The following is a 22,584-nucleotide window of genomic DNA, read 5'->3' as shown; positions in this document are numbered from 1 at the left end:
ACAAGAGAGAGAGAGAGAGAGAGAGAGAGAGAGAACTCCCCGGACCGTTACCTCGATGCTGCTTGAAGGTGGAGTCATTTGGGAGTAGAGAGAGAGAGAGAGAGAGAGAGAGAGAGACCTCCCCGGACAGTTACCTCGATGCTGCTTGAAGGTGGAGTCATTTGGGAGTAGAGAGAGAGAGAGAGAGAGAGAGAGAGAGAGAGAGACCTCCCCGGACCGTTACCTCGATGCTGCTTGAAGGTGGAGTCATTTGGGAGTAGAGAGAGAGAGAGAGAAATAAAGGGAGAGGGGGAGATGAGGAGAGAGCAGCGGTGCAACAGAAGAGGACAGATGGATTACCTGACATGCGCCCGGAGTGACCAGCGTCCCTCTTTAAGTCTCAACCCCTGTTTTTTCTCCTCACAGTGAAATCTGAAAAATGCTGTCCTGCACACGTGGAGCGAGGCAAAGGTAGAGTGTGTGGTGCAGCTTCTTTTTTCTGTTTTGAGGGATTCCACTGGAACTAAGGAGTTATTTTTTACGCATTGGCAAACTTTCTACCTGTATGGTCAAGTGAACTTTATATGATTTTTTTTTCCTTCCTTTTTTGTTCTTTTTTTTTTTTCCACCTGGAAATACAAAGGTCACACTGGAGCAGCCAAGAACAGCCTCAACAACCTAGAACGAGTTAAAAAAACAGAAGGGAGGTGGGGAAGCAGGTTTGTTACTGGAATACAGTATATATATATATATACATATAATTTTTTTTAAGTAATCTTTGTTCATTTAGGCTAATTTATTTTCTAAAACTATCAAGACTTTAACCTTGAACAGCGGAGAAGAGAAGCCAGCGGAATACCAGCTTGAAACACGGTGGCTTGTTGAACAGTATCCCACAATCCCAAATAGGGGATCTCAGGATTCCATCAAGGTGCTTCGGAATCCGGACTCTGCAGGGGGACCATCTCGCCCGGCCTGGACCGCGGAGGGCTCCCCTGCCTGCCCTCCCAGCCTCACCTCGCCCCCAGCAGCATGTCCCAGGCTCCGAGGCTGCCTCTCGTCCTCCACACAGCACACTACCATGATCAGATGGACTGCTGGAGGGAGTAAGGCCGCCTCTGCCTCGTCCTGCTCCGGGGCCGGGCTGGGGGCTCGTTCCGGTCGCGGGGCCGGCTCCAGACTGAGGTCCTCGACGACGACGCCCCCCCCCCCCATCTCTTCTGCCACTCCTGGTCACGCTGCTGTTTCTGTCCTCCTCCCTGCCCGGCGCGGCATGCCACCAGCTCCGCAGAGACAGACTGAGGCTCGCTAGCCCGCGGACTCTCAGGGTCCCGCTGAACATTTCTGAGGCTGAGGTCGTCTCCAGGCCCAGGGCCACCGGGGGCCCCCTGGGTCGGACCGGGGGGGCGCAGGGTAGGCACGTGCGCAGCTACAACCACCTCCAAGGGGACATGCGGAGGAGGAAGCTGTTCTCCTTCCAGAAGTTTTTCCTGAGGATCGACAAGAACGGAAAGGTCAACGGAACCAAGAGCAAGGATGACCCCCTCAGTAAGTAGCTCTAGCTGTGTGGATGAATGTACAAAGATAGACCCAAAAAACAAAAACAAAGCAGGAGTCAGACCTCATAGGCGATCTCTGCTGTAGCTTAAGTTTAATGTGACACAAACCAAGCCTCATCTGAGCTTTAAAACCACAGTTTTCACCTTTCAAACTGCCAGCGTTAACCTCTGCAGCCGAAGCTCCCGGCAGCATTTCACGTCCTTGGAGTGTTGCACTTATGAACAAAGAAAAAGCACCTGTTGATTGCTTCAAGTTGGGAACGTTTCTGTCAAAATGTTCAGTTATTTTAAACCGAAAAACCACCAACACAAATATATAAATTGAATACACACGACTTGACGCACGATTTTAATTGAAATCAAAATAATTCATTTTTGAGGGCCGCCGGCCCGCTAGCTTGGATGAGGCGATGCCCCGATTGGATTTGTCTTTTTTGTTTTGTTTTGTTTTAAAGCAGACGTCCCGCTGATATCTCCCCTGTCCAAACACTCACACACAATGATGGTAGCTCTCAGATGGCTTAAAAAAAAGAAAAAAAAGACCAGGGGCAGATAACCCGGCCATTATCAGACAGTCTTCACAGCCCTGGGTAAACAGCGCTGATAACCAACCACATAGAGAACAGGCCTTGGAGGTGGGGGTTGAAGGATATGCTCAGTCTCATTGATGCTTTTAGACTCTTTTGGCCTCTCTCTCTCTCTCAATCTCTCTCTATGTGTGTCTCTCTCTATCTCTGTGTCTCTCTCTCTCTCAATCTCTCTCTCTGTGTGTCTCTCTCTCTCTCGCTCTCTCTATGTGTGTCTCTCTCTATCTCTGTGTCTCTCTCTCTCTCAATCTCTCTCTCTGTGTGTCTCTCCCAGCATTTCCCAACAGAGCTACGTGTGTGTGCCTATATCAGCCAGCGGGCACTCACATGCTCCAGCGGGTGTGTGATCACATACGACAACACATGTGCCCGCTTATTTCCCACACACCCACACACACACACACACCCGAACAAACACACACACAAACACAAACACACGCACACACAAATATATACATCTCTCACAGCTTCTTTTTTCTCCCACCTGTCCCCCCCTTCCCAACCTCAGTCTGTGTATACAGAACCCTTTAATGTTCCTCTTGGGAGAGCTCAAACCACACGTTCAATCAATGTGTGTGTGTGTGTGTGTGTGGGAGGGGGGGGGGGGGAATGTCAGGGGGATATGTTTGTTTTGACAAGGTCATGACTGAGACGACTTTATTTACTGAGTGTATGACTTTCCTGCCGCCCATACGTTGGTAGCAGAGGGACACCGAGAAAGATAAAGATGCCGCCTGGAACCAAAAAATGGTTCTTTAGAGTGATGCCATAGAAGAAGCATTTCCGGTTCCACAAAGAACCTTTTAGACCAAGGTTCTTTCAACCAATTTCTGACACGGTTCTTTAAAAGAAAACATTTAAGGAACTTCAAAGTGAACTTCAAAGAACCGGTACGGGAGCCATAAAATAAATTGTTCTTTGAGGCACCATTTCTGAACTTAAAGTACTCTAAAGAACCTTTTAAAAATAAATGTTTCCCTCATCATCAAATAACTCAAACATTAATTAGGAATCCTTTCATATCCAAAAGCACCATATGACAAACATGTAGAACCATCCAATAGATGAAATATGGTTATTTAGTGGTTGATGGTTCTCCGTGAAACCACACACAACCTTTTAAAGAACCAGTTTTTCTGTGTGTAGTTTCTTCAGAGTTGCGAAACAAAGAAGTCTGACTCAATCTATCGTATTAGTGGCGTGTGAATTCGCCCTGAACTTTATGTACTTTTGGCAGACGATTTATGCCTCCTGTCTTCTTTGTTTGACCTCCTGAAACGTCTCATTTTTAAGAGCGTGTTGTTGCCTTTTTTCTTTTTTGGGGGGAGTTACTGCCGACTGAGTGTCGGGGGAGGGAGTGGGAAAAGGGAGCGCACATAGGGGACTCTCTCTGGAGGCACAAGTTCATGAATGACACTGGATGAGCATCATTGTGGCCACATCAAAGCCCGCGCGTCTTCAGTATCAATGGTTGGTGCCATCAAAAAGCTGTGTCCCGAGGGGGGGTCTGAGGACACTGTGTGTGGATTATGTGCCCCCCGTATCAGGTTCTCACGGTAAAGGATACTACACAACGGCAGATTGGGTCTTCAGCTCTGGCCCCCTGGGGCTGGACATGATCCCAGGGCTGACGTCCTTTGTAGAACCCTCGATGGTCCATTGAAGTGAGAAAATATCAAGTTTTTTTTGGCGATGAGTGAAGGATGGCTCGCCTTTTTCTAGAGCCAGAAGTTGCAAAGAAAAGACACATTACAAATCTATATTACTTATCATGTTGTGTCCCAGAGGTGTCTGGGACGTGGAGGATTTTCTTTGGGTGCTGCCTGTGGCCCCTGCGAGGACCCCGGGCTCACTGTCTGTTAAAGCCAGCATCCATGCCTCCTGCAGATTTTATGGGGATGCCAGCGCAAAACTGTCCCACATGGCTTTCCAGCCCGCTGGGAGCCTGTGCTGAGGTTACAGAGAGGAAGGTTGTGTTAAAGTCAGCTTAAGTAGCTATATCTGCGTGAACTTTGCAGCTCAGGGTGCAATATCTCTAAGTAAGGCAACGGATTAGCGGTAAAGGGGTTCGAGCGGTTCACCGCGGCTGTGACGGTGTGAGAGGGCGAGTCTTGGCAACATCGTATGTGTGTGGATATATGTCTGTGTGTGTGTGTGTTGGGGAAACCGGGTTGTGCAAGACACTTCTGGACATGAATATATCTTTGTGAATGTGTGTTTCTTTGTGCAGAGTTAATCTTCTTTAATCAAAACAGTGGCCTAAAGAACAACAGATGGTGCTTTTATGGAGGTTTGAGGAAAAGAGATGTATAGCCTCCCTCCGAGGTTGGGGAGGGTGGATGTAAATACCGCGTCTTTGTAAATACCCTCAGTGTGATCCCTTATTCCATTTATGCCCCAATTTTTTTCTGCATGGGAATGGCAACCTAGAATGAAAAATGTACATCCTTATTCACCTGTCAAAATGAATATGTCGTGCTGCTCCTGAACATTCTTGCTTTTTCTTTAAAAAAGGAGCAAAGTAAGAGTGAGAAACAATAAAAGCTGCAAAACACTTCTTTTTTTTTTGCATCCCAATGGGGAAAAAACACCCCCACGCCGGCGTGGTGCGCCTCCATCTCACCACCGACGCACCTTTTGCTGCTGAAAACCTTTCCGGCCAAACCCGGACACATATGGACCCCCGTACCAAGAACAGTCGTCATATCTGGGGGGGGGGGGGGGGTTGGCCTTTTCCCATTCGCTGCCAGCCGCTCATTGCTCGCCACCTGTGGAGCGTTCAAGGGAGAGCGGCGAATGGAGCTTGTGTATGGTTTCGCGTGCAAGTGCACCCTCGCCTGCCATGATATCAGCTCTGTGTGTGTGTGTGTGTGTGTGTGTGTGTGCGTGTGTTCCGCTGTGTGTACATACGACCCCCGTCTCGCCCCTGCCTCCGGTGGCTGACTTTGATCAGTGATCATTACAGCCTTACTAATCCTCGCCCCACCCCAGGTCTCACTGTCATGGCTCCTCTGTCCTCCTCTGTTCTCCCTCCTTTCATCCCTCCCCATGTTTACAGAGCAGCCAGAGGACCGCCGTGGATAGTCTTACATCCCCGCTCCGTACACCGACACCCGATCCCATAAAAGGAACCAGCAGCCTCTCAGATCTTCAATGGCCGTTGTGTCACAGTCCCCTCGAAAAAGAAAAAAAAGACGCTTTGGACGCTTCGGACTTCCTCGCCGCCCCGAGGTGCCACCGTTTGAACTGGAAAACTGATACGGTGGAGAAACTCACGGACGAGGAGGGGAAGCCACTGTGTCTTTACGAGGAGGGGGGGGGGGAGCACACCTGCACACCTGCACACCTGCACGCCCTCCGCTGTCCACTCACGCACCAGGCTGTGCGGCCTCAGAGCCCCCCGGAGTCTGACAGCGGAGCAGGGCCCCGACACACAAACAGTCATCAGTGTGTGTGTGTGTGTGTGTGTGTGTGCGTGTGTGTGTGTGTGTGCACGCGCTTATCTGGATGAAATAACGACAGCTTGCAGGAAGTCGGGGAGGGAGGAGGCATGAACTCAAACATGTCATGGGAACAGGGGAGGTTAACTTGCTTGTTTGTGCACACACACACACACACACACACACGCACGCGTAGGACGAGACAAGTGGGTTCTGTGGTCAAAGGACACATTAGGAAGTTATATCTCTCTGACCTCTGATACCGGGGCCACACAAATAACCACAGCTGTCTGCGGCCCAGGAATGCCCTCGTTAACTGTGGTATAAATTGCCCCCTCTAATAGCCTAGGTGAGGAGCCCGGATCGCTCGCATTGGGACTCGCGGGACGTAAACAATCCACCTATTAATTCTCCAGCTAAACGGCCTGTGTAGCTGGGATCTGTTGCACAGGTGCAAGCTGTAAAGCAGCCTCATAATATCGCCAAAAATGATATGCAGTATTCCCACAACTGCGCATTCCTACATGAGCACGCAACATGTTGCCCATATCATAGTTACCCTGTCTGTCAAATAAAACTTGATTCGTCCCAGGGTGTTGATTCTTCTATAATCTTAGCATCGATGAGTTGGGGCAAAACAGAAAAGAAGATTAAACTCTTTTTTTTTATCACCTTTCTCTGTCTTCCATTTGTCTGGGAAAAAAAGTGATTTGTTCTCAGTGAGTTCTGCTTTTTTTCTCCGCTCGTGCAAAATGACACGGCAGCTCAGCTGTCGGATGCCGGCGCGCATTGACGTGACGTGTCTTTTCTGCTGCATCCCATAGGTATTCTGGAAATCACATCGGTGGACGTGGGAGTGGTGGCCATCAAAGGGCTGAACAGCAACCACTATCTGGCCATCAGCAGGAGGGGAGAGCTGTACGGAGCGGTTAGTATCCGGGTCAAGGGGTCAATCGTGATGCTCCAGAGAGAGAGATAGAGATAGTGATAGTGTTGGACACTCCTGTCCTTATCGAAGGAGGCCTTCCTTATCTTTACTCCTCCGGCCGCCGGGTTGATTTCTATACATTGCGATGTAGATGGAAGTTCAGGGAATAAGCGAGCTACCGTGAGCGGTTTGATTTGCACCATCAAATGACCTGTGATCGGCTGTAAACGACGGGTCGGGTTATAACTCTGAACCTTTCCGCTTGCAGAGAGAGTTCGGCGTCGACTGCACCCTGAAGGAGCGGATCGAGGAGAACGGCTACAACACGTACGCGTCGGCTGAGTGGAGGAACAAGAAGCGTCAGATGTTCGTGGGCCTGAACGTCCACGGGAAGCCGCTGAGGGGGAAGAAGACGCGCAGGAAGAACACGGCCACCCACTTCCTCCCGATCATGGCGTGAAACGTCGGGGACTCCGACTGGAGGAGGAGGAGGAGGAGGACGACGACGACATGCAGCACTGGACACAGACTTTTCGATACTGGAAGAAAGAAATAATAATTAAAAGCTGTAAAATAAAAAGACACACGCTGAGAAATCTCTCGTTTGGAAACCAGGCACAAACAACTGAAAGAAAAAAAGAAAGAACGAGAGAAAGAACGAAAGAAATACGGCCTCTGCTGCTGGTTGAGACTTTATTTTGGTGCGAGATGATGATATCTGTGTTTTTCTGTGGCACGGGGATGCAATATTTATCCTTTTTTTTCCTCCTGGGTTTATTTCTGTGCCAAACAGTTTGCAACTGGACTAATATGTGTGTGCAACGTGGACGTCCCGGCTAGCGTACCGCGGTAGATGCAGGAGGCGGTCGGTCACGACAGCAAGTGAACAACGTCGGACGCGACACTTTTAGAGCAAATGTTTGATACTTAACCACTGCGTTTTGACTGTATTGTAATGATTTATTTATTTTGTGAAATATTTAACTGGAGGGGGGGGGGGGGGACACCTAAGGCGAGCATCCTTTTGCATTCTCTACTTTTTATAGGAAACTCTGTCACGTGGAAATAAAATACAGTTTTTTTTCTCCTCTGCGACGCGCTCGTCTCACTTCCTCAGAATATACAACAGCAACAAAAAAAACCTGCCGGTGGGGAACATTTTCTCACAAGCAGTCAGAAACACCGGCGAACGTTCAGGTTCACGGTGAGTCTTATCTCTGGCAACGAGCCAGATATTCCATGTGGCAACCATTGCGCTAATGATTAGTTCCCAAACACGCAGACCCACCACAACACATTGGGGGGGAGGCCACTTCCGTTAGTGTGGCCCAGTAGATGCTGACACCATTTCCTAATATCGTACCAGCCGATTACTGCGGAGCTGCAGCGACGAAGGTGCTGAGAGCGCGAGCAACCTTCGTCATGTTGGTCTGCACCACTACTGCCAAACAGGCTTCCGGAGGGCCTTTCAAAGGGGAGTGTGTATGTGTGTGTGTGTGTTGAGTAGGCATAACATGTGAATGAGAGATATGACCTGTGTCTGACCACCCACTTCCCTCAGTAATCATCTGCAAACACACTAATCAATGACAGCTGCCTCATGCCAGATCAAAAGGGACACGGGGAGAACATTAACACCACAGGCTTCCTTCCGGGCTTCACGTGCTCCTCCAGCCCAACCCCTCCCCTCTCTCTCTCTCTCTCTCTCTCTCTCCCGAGTGTCCCGTCACACAGCAGGAGGCGCGTGGATAAACAAATAGGTCGGGACGAATTCCCAAAATGCATCTCGGTCGGCGTCCAGCAGTTGGGACTTCAGATTGGTCCGCGACAACAAAAAAAAGAAGAAGAATAAAGCGCGTGACCCCCGCAGGAGTCCGGGCAGCGTTCCCTTTTATAGGCGGCGGCGTCCTTTAACGACCGCTCAAGGGGCCGCGACGACCAATGATTAACGCGGAGGAATGCCGTTGGTGCATCCCCCCCCATGACAGTCGGGGCCACCGGCAACATATGGGATAGTGTTTCATGACCGTCTCTCTCTCTCTCTCTCTCTCTCTCTCTATCTCTCGCTCTCTCTCTCTGCTCCGAGGCCCGGGTTCGCAACAGCGTCATGAGGATGAACCGTACCTCCTGATTTGGGCATTAGAATAAACATACACCCCACATACAGTAGCATTGCGTGTGCCTTGATTTGTTTACAAAAGGTCACATGACAAGTGTGCACATGACCCCCCTTTCTCCTCTTAACACCATGTGTCACCTTGTGCATTCCTGACATTTGTGAATGTTTGAACCCCCTTAAAGACACTGGCATGTGGAGCAGCAATAACAGGGAATAGGGGCAGTAATCAGTCTATCAGAGTGGGTCTCCGCTTTTCTGGCAACAGGAATTCTCCGTGGCATAATGTGAGCCAGCTTTGGGAAACAAGTGGAAAATGACTGGAGGCTGAAACAACTAATGAATGTGCAACACATGTTTGTAGTGGGCAGCTACGAGTGTGCGGGGTGAGAGAGACACTTCTAAAGGGGTTGCACAGGTCCATAATCTTAAATGTGATATGCACAACATATTTTAAAACAGTATTAGGTATTTTAACCATGTTAAATTGATGTTGTCTACATATATTTCTTTCTGGAAATCTTTACATTCATAAGCAGGAGTTCCATAAATTCAAACAATTCTGCGTTGTTGTTTTTTTTCTTCATTTTTTTAAGGCAAAAAACGGAAGATTGCTTTCAATAAATGTGACCGTTACCGAAGGCAAAACAAGTTAACTAAAATGGAAATCAAGAGGTTTATTATTTCTCCACCAGTGAGGTAAAAACACAAAACAACATGAGGTGAGATCATGTAGCCGATAAGATGTTTTAAGATAACTTGGAACAGGTGAATTATTAAATATAATGTGATCAGATTTGATTTACAGATTTCCTCTCCACAGCAGGTTATAATGAATGTTTGTCAGGAAGGAAATCTTTATGAAAATACCTAAATTAGTATTCAATATATGCTTCTTTATACTTCCACAACAATTTTATAATTTTCATTGTACAGCCTTTTGATTTAAATCATCTTATGAACTACTTCCTCGAGCAACTACAACAGTAAAATGGCTACATACACACATGTAATTGATACAATATGAAAAATATTAAACATTTTCTGCATGATGAGTGCTTTAACGTTAATTTCTCTAGTAATACTTTTTGTTTAGGGACAGTACGAAAATGATTAGGGTGGAGATATTTAACTTTTCATAAAAAACAATAAATAATAATTATAAAAGCAAAACGGTAGTTAATGTTGTTTTTATTGCACACTTATTTCTCTAAAGGGAAGAATTGACCTGTGAGGAGAATGAAGAGACCCTGATCAGAATAAACAATAAGTTGTGTACAGTACTCGAGTACAGTTCTGAATGCAGGACTTTTACGTATGAAGTAATATGTATGCAAAATCCGACGACACCGTGCTGTACTTCCAGTCTGCATCGTTTATAGCGTAGTTCCACTCCACGCCACTAGAGGGAGGCCGTTTATTTGGTTATCACACACTCCCATGGATAATCAGCCACAGCGAGTTTGTTGTGAAAGGAAGTGGACAAAATAAAAGTTGTGTGTACACCGATACTCGCCGTTAGAGGGAAATAAGAGAAAACCATCATGAAAGAGAGATAGGTCGTGCTTTGTTGTGCTAAACACAAGCAACGGCTGCTGCGCAAAAACAAAAGGCAGCGAACGCCATTTCTGCATCGGTATTGTTTTTAATCTTCTTGTTCTTCTGATGCTGCTTTGAGAGCGAGGCGAGCAGTCATGGACGAGACTTTCGACCGAGCTCCCGGAGCGGGGAGAACCCGAAATTTCCTCGCGGACCCCGGGCTCGCTGACAACCCCGAGGACGGCGGGGAGACCAAAGCCGTGCTTTTTAACCAAAGGGAACCGCTGAGGCAGCCAAAGACCTCCCCGCCTTTTGCCGAGAACAACATCAGCGCGGCCGACTCCGTCGCCGGTGGAGGTATGGAGCCGTCAAGCTAGCGAACAACGACCGAGCTAGCGGCTAATGCACGAGCTCACATCACTTTCGATTTCGTTTAACGTTGAAACGCCTCCTCGGAGACGCAAGCTGTCTTTGGCTGAATTGAACAGTAGCAACACGAGTCCTCCCGACGGGTCTGATCCTTTAACCTCGTCCTAAATCAGGTGCCGTAATTAGCGAGCTAGCTAGCTTTCAAATACCATTAATGTTAGCTAGCCGTTACTTTTTGGCGTTGCGACATTGCACCTGTCGTGATTGTTGTTACGTGTGAGCTAAATAAAGCTCCCGCTCAGATGTCACACAGCTGATTAGTTACGTGCGTCACTTAAAGCGGTCTTACCCCGGCGAGCTAAAACCCATAGCCAACCTGGATGTTAAGCAAAAGGCGGAAGAATCGGTTTCACTTCTGTTGAAGTGGCACTAAAAAACATGGAAGTGAGATGGTAGAGAGTGTCGTATTACCGCATTCTGATGTGTTGACAATCGGAGGCCCTGTTGTGACTAGGTTCATGTGCATCTATGTACTGTGTGTTGTGCTGTCTTGCGTCCCTGCACTCTACTAACATCAGTTTCTCCAATTGAATTGTTGTGCTTTGTGTGCACCGCAGGACAGTGCTGCATAGTATTTTGTTCTGTTTGTCGTGGCAGACTACATTTTTGAAGTGTGATTAGTAGTGTCGCACAAAACAAAGACTGACAACGCCTTTCTTCTTCGTCCTAGATTTTAAAAGACAGAGCAAACCCCAACACAGTGCAAATGCCAACAGTGCGCCTGCCCCCCGAGGTTTTAACGAAGTGGATTCCGTGGTCAAGTCGTCGAAGCTTTCAGCCAGTGCCCCAGAGTTCGTCCCCTCTGCAATGAGCTCGTACGAAGTAAGAGTAATTCACAGATGGCATTGTATTGTGATGGTTCTCTTCACTTCTGACGTTCGTTTCCAAGGAGAAGTTAGGAACTGTCTCAGTTGCGCATCCCTCATTGCATTTGAATACGATTTTAAATGATAAATGGCCTTGCAATAGAAAGACAAAGTGGCTCTGGATTTTTTTCGATGTAGTTATTCGTGTATATATTTATTGTGATTTTCTTTTTGTAGGACCCCTTGTTTTATGACGACAGCGAAGGTTATTACGATGAACCGACCTTGGCTGAAACGGTCGCAGACTTCCTCGGCCACCTGAGCTCCTCCCCGGGGTCCTTTGAGTTGGATGTGGAACACATAACTGGCATGCTCAACTCCTGGGTCACCACTGAAGAACTGTTGAACGAGCTGGTGGAACTGATCTACACACAGGTTAGGGATCAGTCCTTATTTAGCTTTTTGTGTTTATTACATTTTTAAATTTTTTAAACCAGACTTTTCTAAACATGACATCAACGGGAACAAAATATTACGTGTTTCTGACCAAAAACACAACTTTTCATTGCAGTCTACTGCCATTCCTAACTTTGCTTACACTGGTGCCCGGCTGTGTAACTACCTGTCCCATCATCTCCATGTCAGCCCGCCAAGTGGCAACTTTCGTCAGCTTCTCCTGAAAAGGTAATTTATTTTTGTCTAGTTGGATTTAATGGTTTTCATCAGGGGTTTGAAAAAAATAAATAAATACACATCTCCTCATCTTTTCTTTAAATCTGATTTTTCGGCTAATGGTTCACAAAGGGGTTGAAGCGGTATCACACGAGCAGCAGAAAAATGTTTTGCGTCACAAACTGCCGCTCAGGTCTACAGGCAAAGCAGCGTGGACCGATGCTCGGGTCAAAGTTCCAATAAATAAGAGGAAGACTGTTTGTCTGTCGTAGATGTCGAACACAGTTCGAACAGAGGGATGCAGCGGTTGGAGGAGACCCGGAGACTCAGAAGAAGTTCCACTCCTTCGTGCTCTTTCTGGGGGAGCTCTATCTTAATCTGGAGGTAAGAGGTTCTCTTTGAGACCGCGTTATGTTTGTCATTCCTACCGTTGTCAAAATGCATTAATTTAATACATTTGTTAGATTTGCCTACGACAGATGGGCAGTTATGGTGTCTGTAATGTGAATTCCTTTTATTTTATATGTCCATCTGCAATTTCTCCTCGTGGTCGCTGTAATATTCGTTCCCAAAGTGGCGGGAAGTAGCATATGGCGTGAAATGGGTAAGCTGCGTTTGAGTCAATACTTGACAGCTGTAAATGCCCCCAGAGGACGTCATTGAGGACTTTGTCCGCGTCTCATTCATTTTGAAAGAGCAACAGCAATCAGGGGAAACTTCATCACTCCAACTCCTCGTCGCTCAGTAAGTTGGGGAGAGACTTTGGTGTTTATAGAGCTGCCCCCCCCCCCCCCAAGAGCTAACCAACCTATAAACACTATATTTGTGGTTACACGTTTCATCTTGTCACACGTGTTTGTTTCTGCGGCGCCCTTCTTGAATTGCTGCCTGCGTTTAGGATGTCTGGTGCTGCTGCAACACCAGGACACTACTTTTCATACCATTCTACTTTTCTTTTTTTCTTTTTTTTTAGGTAAAGAGCGCGAAAGGACCTCCAAATCGAGCCGCTATCCTCCTCATTGCTCTGAAAGACCTGATGAACAGTCTGTTCTCCAAGCCTGTGGATGCAAATCTCATCTGCGCCGTCAAACTGCTGAAGGTTTGGAATCTCAATTAGAACATTTTACAGACTTGGGTGGAAGACTTGTATCAGGCCGGTAATGAGAATGTGTTTTTTTTTTTTTTTTCACAGCTGACGGGCTCCATCCTGGACGACGCGTGGAAAGAGAGTGGAAAACCACACATGGAGGAACTGATCCGAAGAATAGAAACTATTCTACTGGATGCCACCTGCAGCCGGTGTGTGTGTGTGTTTGTGTGTGTGCTCTTTTGTGTGCAGCTGCTATGTAAGGTTTATGCTAAAGGTAACTTTAGATGAAAAAGAAAATAAAACGTTTGAAACATGCTGGAAATCTGTCGGAAGACAATCATATTTCAAAACACTTTGGAAAATTAGATATTCTTTGACAAAAGCAATCAATAATATATATTGTTGTTACGTTTTTTTCATACTTCTTGATATGGGTGTTTTTCATCTGTCACCAGAGATGTCAGACAGATGCTTCTGAAACTGGTGGAGTTGAGATCGAGCGACTGGGGCAGAGTCCGCTCTGCCTCAGCAGCTAGCAACGCCACGCCAGACAACGACCCCAACTACTTCATGGTGAGCGTCGACTACCGTAACCGGATTCCCCCGCCCCCCCATCTCGCTACATGTTTGTTTCTTTTTCATTGAATTTTTTTTCCCTCCTCAGAATGAGCCCACGTTCTACACAGAAGACGGGACTCCTTTTACAGCAGCAGACCCAGGTGAGTTCAATGTCTCGCGGGGTTATCGGGTCATTCTGGCGTTGGGTAAAGAATCCCCACCAGATTAATGTGAAGTAGTTCACGCACATGCAAGAAAAGCTAGTCGACCAAAATACAATGTCTGAAAACTCAATTGTTCTTCTTCCTGCGATAGCTTATGATAACTGTGTTGATACCAGTAACTATTAATGTTGCACGGTGTATCGATACTAAAAAGGTACGGCGGTACCTGTACGTTAATAACTATACGATTTTGCATATTTTTAGTATCGATACTTCATTAAAATAGCGCGTGATAAGAGCGCACGCACTGTTCCGCTCCCTGTCATGCTGCCTGCACGCAAGGGGGCGGGGCTTCCAAGCACTCCCGCACAGCGAGTGATCGCTGGGGAGACGTGGCGTCAAGTGCAGGAGACGTGGCTTCAAGTGCAGGAGACGTTGCGTCAAGTGCAGGAGACGTTGCTTCAAGCGCAGGAGATGTGGCTTCAAGCGCAGGAGACGTGGCTTCAAGTGCAGGAGACGTGGCTTCAAGTGCAGGAGACGTGGCTTCAAGTGCAGGAGACGTGGCTTCAAGTGCAGGAGACGTGGCTTCAAGCGCAGGAGACGTGGCTTCAAGTGCAGGAGACGTGGCTTCAAGTGCAGGAGACGTGGCTTCAAGTGCAGGAGACGTGGCTTCAAGTGCAGGAGACGTGGCTTCAAGTGCACTTCAAGCGCAGGAGACGTGGCTTCAAGTGCAGGAGACGTGGCTTCAAGCGCAGGAGACGTGGCTTCAAGCGCAGGAGATGTGGCTTCAAGCGCAGGAGATGTGGCTTCAAGCGCAGGAGACGTGGCTTCAAGTGCAGGAGATGTGGCTTCAAGTGCAGGAGATGTGGCTTCAAGTGCAGGAGATGTGGCTTCAAGCGCAGGAGACGTGGCTTCAAGCGCAGGAGACGTGGCTTCAAGCGCAGGAGACGTGGCTTCAAGTGCAGGAGACGTGGCTTCAAGTGCAGGAGATGTGGCTTCAAGTGCAGGAGACGTGGCTTCAAGTGCAGGAGACGTGGCTTCAAGTGCAGGAGACGTGGCTTCAAGTGCAGGAGACGTGGCTTCAAGTGCAGGAGACGTGGCTTCAAGTGCAGGAGACGTGGCTTCAAGCGCAGGAGACGTGGCTTCAAGCGCAGGAGACGTGGCTTCAAGTGCAGGAGACGTGGCTTCAAGTGCAGGAGACGTGGCTTCAAGTGCAGGAGACGTGGCTTCAAGCGCAGGAGACGTGGCTTCAAGCGCAGGAGACGTGGCTTCAAGTGCAGGAGACGTGGCTTCAAGTGCAGGAGACGTGGCTTCAAGTGCAGGAGACGTGGCTTCAAGCGCAGGAGACGTGGCTTCAAGCGCAGGAGATGTGGCTTCAAGCGCAGGAGATGTGGCTTCAAGCGCAGGAGACGTGGCTTCAAGTGCAGGAGATGTGGCTTCAAGTGCAGGAGATGTGGCTTCAAGCGCAGGAGACGTGGCTTCAAGCGCAGGAGACGTGGCTTCAAGCGCAGGAGACGTGGCTTCAAGTGCAGGAGACGTGGCTTCAAGTGCAGGAGACGTGGCTTCAAGTGCAGGAGACGTGGCTTCAAGTGCAGGAGACGTGGCTTCAAGTGCAGGAGACGTGGCTTCAAGTGCAGGAGACGTGGCTTCAAGTGCAGGAGACGTGGCTTCAAGTGCAGGAGACGTGGCTTCAAGTGCAGGAGACGTGGCTTCAAGCGCAGGAGACGTGGCTTCAAGCGCAGGAGACGTGGCTTCAAGTGCAGGAGACGTGGCTTCAAGCGCAGGAGACGTGGCTTCAAGCGCAGGAGACGTGGCTTCAAGCGCAGGAGACGTGGCTTCAAGTGCAGGAGACGTGGCTTCAAGTGCAGGAGACGTGGCTTCAAGTGCAGGAGACGTGGCTTCAAGTGCAGGAGACGTGGCTTCAAGCGCAGGAGACGTGGCTTCAAGCGCAGGAGACGTGGCTTCAAGCGCAGGAGACGTGGCTTCAAGCGCAGGAGACGTGGCTTCAAGTGCAGGAGACGTGGCTTCAAGTGCAGGAGACGTGGCTTCAAGTGCAGGAGACGTGGCTTCAAGTGCAGGAGACGTGGCTTCAAGTGCAGGAGACGTGGCTTCAAGCGCAGGAGACGTGGCTTCAAGAGCAGGAGACGTGGCTTCAAGCGCAGGAGACGTGGCTTCAAGCGCAGGAGACGTGGCTTCAAGCGCAGGAGACGTGGCTTCAAGTGCAGGAGACGTGGCTTCAAGTGCAGGAGACGTGGCTTCAAGTGCAGGAGACGTGGCTTCAAGCGCAGGAGACGTGGCTTCAAGCGCAGGAGACGTGGCTTCAAGTGCAGGAGACGTGGCTTCAAGCCCACTGACATACAGACAGTGAAGGAAAGCCCACTGACATACAGACAGTGAAGGAAAGCCCACTGACATACAGACAGTGAAGGAAAGCCCACTGACATACAGACAGTGAAGGAAAGCCCACTGACATACAGACAGTGAAGGAAAGCCCACTGACATACAGACAGTGAAGGAAAGCCCACTGACAGACAGACAGTGAAGGGAAGCCCACTGACATACAGACAGTGAAGGAAAGCCCACTGACAGACAGAGACACGTCTGCAAAACTTGTTTCAAAGCCACTCAGACCAAGGGGGTTTCCCCTCAAACACACATCTGTACCATTATGTAACTCTCATACTTATTGAAGGAACTATGTATTCATCTGGTCAGATACAGACAAAAGGCCTACACATCCGTTAAGTTAACGTTAACATTTGTTAAGTGTTCAAAAGGCTGGGCAGGAACAAGCTGGTAAAAAGGGAACCATACAGATGTTTTATTTATTACTATTATAGATAAATATACCAGTATCGTATTTGTGGTATTACTGTATATCGATTTCTGGTATTGTATCGAATTCTGATATCGGGTATCATGATACTTATGGAAGGTATCGTATCGAAGTTATAATTTTGGTATTGTGACAACCCTAGTAACTGTATTAAAAAATTAATCTGTTTTATAAATTTAACTCTAAGCTGTTCATCGTTTTATACGAGACTGTTTTGAGAATGAACGATTAGCTGTTTGTACGACTGGAACTAGAAATAGATTCTGCAACACGAAGCGGTATACAGACAACTTCATATTCATATAACAGATGTCAGGTAAAAAGTGTTTTTCTTAAAAGCATTGCTATGTTTATTATTCTCTAATTACACAACTATTTATTTTAAACATAAGTAAAGGATGCTGGGAAGGAAATGGGGGAGTCATTAATCGTGGATGTTTCCACTCTACATTATCATCATTATAGTTTCAGACACAAATAATTGTTATGAATTAGCATCTAGGCATGACCCCTTTCCTCTTCTTCTCAGACATTGAATAAGATGTTTGTTAGATTGACAGAAAAAGCAATGCTCTCCTTCTCTAAAGGAAAGTAGTTGTGATTCGCTATTCTTTCTTTTTTTCGTGCATTGACGTCAGTTTCTTTTATTTCTTTTTTTTTTTTTTTTTTTTTTTTTACAGATTACGCTGAGAAATACCAAGAGATCCTGGACCGGCAGGATTATTTCCACGATCTGGATGGAGAAAATGGAAACGAAGATGAAATGTAAGTACATATAATGCGGGTTGACACCACACAGATGGGTCTTTTTTTTTTTTTGAGGTCACAGACACCTACTTTACTGGGCACCTGTATAAACATCTGAAGCTATAATCCAAATTAGTTGAATCGGCGACAGTCAAATCATTGGGAAGTTTCTTCACAGATACAATAATTTTCACACTGAACACATCACTTACTTAGTATAGTCATGGGTATTATATATATATATTTTTAAATCAAAATGTTTTTTTTAGGCAAACAAGATCCAATAAAGTACGACATAAAATAGGGATGGGATGCTTGTGAAGTGTTATTTGCTTATAGTGCACCATAAATATTATTATTATTGTCTGATATCACAGTCATTGTGTGGGTGACTCTTCCCTACATTATGGTTTTGTGTTGGTCTCACACCTGTGAAAGTTCAACCCGTACCCCCGTGCCGGAGCATCTCTGGTCACGTGACTGCATAGCGACTTCACCTGTGGGCCCCTGCGCTCGGTGAATGTGCTTTGAGCAGCCCACAATGCAACAGGGTCAGCCATTGATTCAGTTTAGTCAGCAGCTGAATGTGAAAGAGGGTTTAGCTCACTCATGTGCCCCCGCCCCATCTCTCGCTCTCTCTGGCACATTCGTCTAAATCCATTCGCTCTGCTGTGTTCACAGATACGACTCCGAAGACGAGATGGAGCCCGAGATGGAAGAAGCCTTTGAGAGTTTTTGTTTAGAAACCGAGAGGAAACGGCAGCAATGACGCGGCAAGTGAGAATCCATTGCGAGAGCCGACAGGCGCATACCCCCCCCCCCCCCCCCCCCCCCCCCCCCCCCCCCCAACCTGCTGGAATGTTGAAAAAAACGCAAAGGAAACTAGCATCCGATAGGTTCAAACTTTCATTTTACTGCAAGCAAGTGTTTTTAAACGGAAAAAGATGTTTATAGTTGCACTTCTGACGCAGTTTTCTCAGTCGGCGTCCACTTAGAGGATGGGGACAATCAACAGGGTTGAATTGTTCAAAATATTCGAGGTATTAAGGTGTTTTTTTTGGACATGAATGTTCTCTTTGTTTTTAAAAACGTAATTCCTTTACGCCTAAACTAAAATGCCAAGAGAGAAATAGTGTGCTGTGTTTTTTTTCCTTCTTTTTTTCTGAAAGGCAGATTCATCAAACGTGTGCATAATTTGTGAAATACTAATTATTGCCCCATGCATATAGAGTACAGGCCACAACTCATTGTCAGAGATGCATCATCTTCATGTAAAACGCACTGTAGAGGGCCGGTTGCTTTATTCCATACGCAATGCATATACATACAGCCTTCATCCTCGAGCATGAGGTCCTAGTGTCTCTTGTCAGATTTCCAATATTTAACACTATATTCCAGGCTATTCACTCGTTAGTCCGGCTGCAGTTCATTTAAGTGGTCAGCAACTCTGCGAGAAGTAAATACTTAGATTTAGTCACAAACTGGGAAGTGAATATGAACAAAACGTTTTGTTTTCTTTAAATATACACACACACACCTTTTTATGGGGCTAAAGTCAACATTTTAAAAAGTATTCAATAAAATGTCCACAATTCTGAGAATCGGCGGTCAGTGAGCTGTAACACAGTCACAGTTCTCCCAAGACAGAAAGACTGTTTACCAGCAATCCATGAAGCCCCTACAAAGGAATGTTGTTTCATAGTTTGTACATATTATTTATGGTATTGTTTGCCTGCAATAAATTCTTTATAATGTGAGATTATTATTTATTTGCCCGATTTGTCTTCGAGCCTTCTGGAGGTGCAAAGAGATGTAAGCCGCGGTCCATCCTGAGTACGGCCAGAGGTTTCATTGTGAAGCAATCACAGGCACTTACACTGAGTTACCAGTTTATTAGGTACACCGGAACCACTTAATACATTAGATTTATAGTAGTTCTAACTTATGTTAAGCTTATGGTCTTATTTCCTGATACCATCAGTGTGTCAATGAAAACATCATGAATATTTACTTTTTAATTTATGGTCATTTTTGATGACATGGATCTTGATTTTGTTGATAATTCATTCTAGGAGTATACATAAACATCAAATGTAGATGCAGTTCTTTTTAAATAACTGAATAATTTGTTTCTATTTAGTTTTTTAGTTAACGTCAGACTTTCGGATGTATATGTAGTGAGTCATTACGAATGTTTAAATTGTATTTTAATCAGGTTTTACGATTTTTAACAACAATTCTATCAAACATGGTAACACAAAATTTCACATGATCTTTAAGCCTCTGCCACCACCTACTGGCGAAGTTGAGTAACAACACATCTGTATAATGTTTTCACAATAATAACTACACATTATTTTACATGGGGGGGGGGGGGGGCTTTCTAAACATGGCCATAACTAAATAAATTAGGTCCAAAGACATGCTGCAGGTTAATTGATCTCTAAATTGCCCATAGGTGTGAATGTGAGAGTGAATGGTTGTATGTCCCTACATGTGCCCTCGATGGACTGGCGGCCTGTCCAGGGTGTCCCCTGCCTTCGCCCTATGTCAGCTGGGATAGGCTCCAGCGCCCCCGCGACCCTAATGAGGATAAGCGGTATTGAAAATGGATGGATAATATACAAATTTAATTAATACATTATTCAACTTAGTGAAAATCTAAATAACTGACTTTTTGATCGATTTTGCTGATTGAATAAAGGAGTAACTTATTTACAGTCCCATCATGCGGGTCAAGTCGTTTTCCATAGAAAGAAAGGATGAATTGTAATGTGTCAAGTGTTGTTTAGTGCGGCCTTGAAAAGTGTCTCGGCGGTTGACCCGTGCCCATGACCTCGAACGCACCACAGCTATTTTCCTCGCTACAATTCACCAGCACCTGGCACACACTAATGATGAAATAGCATCGGGTTTCTGATTACATCTAGGAATGTTGCATTCTCCTCCGTGATAGGAGATCTGTGTTCCCTTCATGTTCAACAGAAGTACAGTCCACTGAGGCCCCCGATTTAAAACCCCCCCCCCCCCCCCCCCCCCCCCCTCAAAAAAAACACAACGACGCTGGTTCCATTCCCGCTCGGGACGTTTTTTTCTGTGCGTCAAACCTTCTCACGCCGGGTGTCAGAAACTAAAGTCCCAAAGCTTGGTGCCATACTTTAGCGTGGTTGTCCCGTCATATTTTAGATGTGAGATATCAGGTTTTAAGCATACTGTGTCGCTCTACTTTTATTTAGCAATGTGGACACACAAAGAGCTCGCGGTGCGTAAACTGTTAGCATCCGCCAGTTTCTAGGGCCGATCCCCGCGCTCTTTACCGTAAATGTTTTATACGGCAGCATCTTCGTTCCTTATCTGGGGAAACAGAAAGGATTTGAGCGAGTGCGTGTTGTCCATTAACGGATGTCGAGGAAGCACACAGCACGCCACAGATATCTTAATCTGCAAACCGTTGGCTGGCCAATTTATAACGCGGAAAAATAATGCAGCGTCATGCTCCCATTTTTGTGAGCTTCCCTTGAGGGTTGTGGGTAAAACTGCACATACAAATCAAACAAATTGTGTGTGTGTGTGTGTGTGTGTGTGTGTGTGTGTGGGGGGGGGGGGGGGGGGGGGGTTGAGTGGGTCATGTGACAGGACAGTAGCTTCTCCCACCTGTTACGTTACCACCGTGTCTGGGTGCAGTCATTGACTCGTGAGCCCCCTCTGAGCCCACTGGTCCGGCTCACAATGCGACAGGGAAAACCAGGGGCCTTAGTTTCCCATTGGTCAGCAGATGGGTGTGAGAGAGGGATTAGCTCCTGCTGCAGTCCACTCACCTCTCTCTATCTCTCTTTTTTTCTTTAACCAGATGAGTGGAATGTAACATAGAAGTCCATATTTTATGATCAACACTTTGGTGAACCTTGTGTTATTTGTTAAAAAGATAAAAAGTAAATAAACACGACACCTAAAACTCAGTATGAGCAGCGTTCATAGAAACGGTGAAAACTGTTTTTTTGTAGATCATCCAGCACAGGTAGAGTACATCTTCCAAATGAATCCAGTCAAAACCTGGAGAGAAAAACTGTAAAAAAAAAATTTAAAACACGCCAATGGCAACAGGAGCAAGTGGGAAACCCCCTTTTTTATTATATTGTACAGTAAAAAAAGAAGAAGAAGACAGCGGCTTGTCCTGTGATTGTGAATGGTGTCCAGACGTCACATGACTCACGGCCCTCCTCTGTGGGGATTTTTTGAATGACACACGGCCCCATTGTGTCACCGACCTGACCAGGAAAAACCCAGCGCAGACTTTGCTCCTTGAAGATCCGTCCTCAGATTGTTCCCGATAGCTCCGCACACTCTCAGGCCAAGAATGTGTACGGATGAAGGAATGCAGCGTGCTCTTGAAGGCAGAGGGAGGGATCGGGGCTTTGTCTAAGTAGCACCACGCGCTATTACCTTTCCTTTTTTTTTTTTTTAATTAACACTTTTCTGAAATGTGAATGGATTGGTTTCTTAAAGCAGTTCGGGTCAACACTGTTGTCGTAAAAGAAGGTCGGCCTCTTCTGGGAACCGAACCCGCGTCACCGCACGCCGTGCACACAAATGCTTGTTTGTTATTGGCTCATTGTGAATGCTTGTTTGTTACTGGCTCATTGTGAATGCTTGTTTGTTACTGGCTCATTATTAATTCTCAAGGTGCGGGTTCAACTGCTGAATGAGGTTGTGCGTCGTTGCTCCCGGGGCCCCCCGAACCCATCGAATCAAGTAATTAATCGCGTAGCTGACAACACGGCATCGGAAAGCCTAGAAATGGATGATGGTTTTCATTTACCTCGTGGTAAGAGGTATAAATCAGGAGAGAAGTACAGTCATTTTCTCATAGACTTCTATACAACCAGACTTCTTTTTGCAACCAGAGGAGTCGCCCCCTGGTGGCCATTAAGGAGAATGCAAGTTTAAGGCACAAATGATCTTAGCTCTGTCCTGTTTCGAGCTCTCCTTGTACTATTTTATGTAAGAACAGATGATATTTTGGTGCCCAGGAAAAAAACACAATTTAAAAAACAACAAAGACATTGATTTATTGTAGAGGTACATCTTTTTGCAAACATTGTTATATAGGTGCACAATATTATATTTAAGATTT

At 46.6% G+C, this 22,584-nt stretch overlaps 2 protein-coding genes across 2 annotated transcripts; both read left to right on the top strand.

Moving 5' to 3' along the window:
• The first annotated feature begins 1,060 nt into the window (after nt 1-1,060).
• Nucleotides 1,061-6,953, top strand: LOC117735964 (fibroblast growth factor 10-like). The gene is given in 4 exon segments (XM_034540913.1): nt 1,061-1,189; nt 1,191-1,527; nt 6,390-6,493; nt 6,762-6,953. Coding segments are annotated over 4 exon segments (762 nt in total).
• A 3,110-nt stretch (nt 6,954-10,063) lies between these two features.
• Nucleotides 10,064-19,207, top strand: paip1 (poly(A) binding protein interacting protein 1). The gene is made up of 11 exons (XM_034542112.1): nt 10,064-10,505; nt 11,248-11,399; nt 11,621-11,818; nt 11,955-12,067; nt 12,328-12,439; nt 13,029-13,154; nt 13,248-13,354; nt 13,601-13,718; nt 13,810-13,864; nt 17,384-17,468; nt 18,132-19,207. The coding sequence occupies exons 1-11, from the start codon at nt 10,304-10,306 to the stop codon at nt 18,217-18,219; spliced, it is 1,356 nt and encodes a 451-aa protein (XP_034398003.1). The 5' UTR covers nt 10,064-10,303; the 3' UTR covers nt 18,220-19,207.
• Nucleotides 19,208-22,584: the final 3,377 nt, after the last annotated feature.

Source organism: Cyclopterus lumpus, chromosome 9 (assembly GCF_009769545.1).
Source record: "Cyclopterus lumpus isolate fCycLum1 chromosome 9, fCycLum1.pri, whole genome shotgun sequence".
Taxonomy (NCBI): domain Eukaryota; kingdom Metazoa; phylum Chordata; class Actinopteri; order Perciformes; family Cyclopteridae; genus Cyclopterus; species Cyclopterus lumpus.
This window is presented reverse-complemented; position numbering and strand designations above follow the sequence as displayed.

Coding starts and splice junctions, on each gene's coding strand:
- paip1 (XM_034542112.1), top strand. CDS start 10,304: ATGGACGAGACTTTCGACCGAGCTCCCGGAGCGGGGAGAACCCGAAAT. Junction 13,155..13,247: donor GCGCCGTCAAACTGCTGAAG/GTTTGGAATCTC, acceptor TTTTTTTCACAG/CTGACGGGCTCCATCCTGGA. Junction 17,469..18,131: donor AATGGAAACGAAGATGAAAT/GTAAGTACATAT, acceptor CTGTGTTCACAG/ATACGACTCCGAAGACGAGA.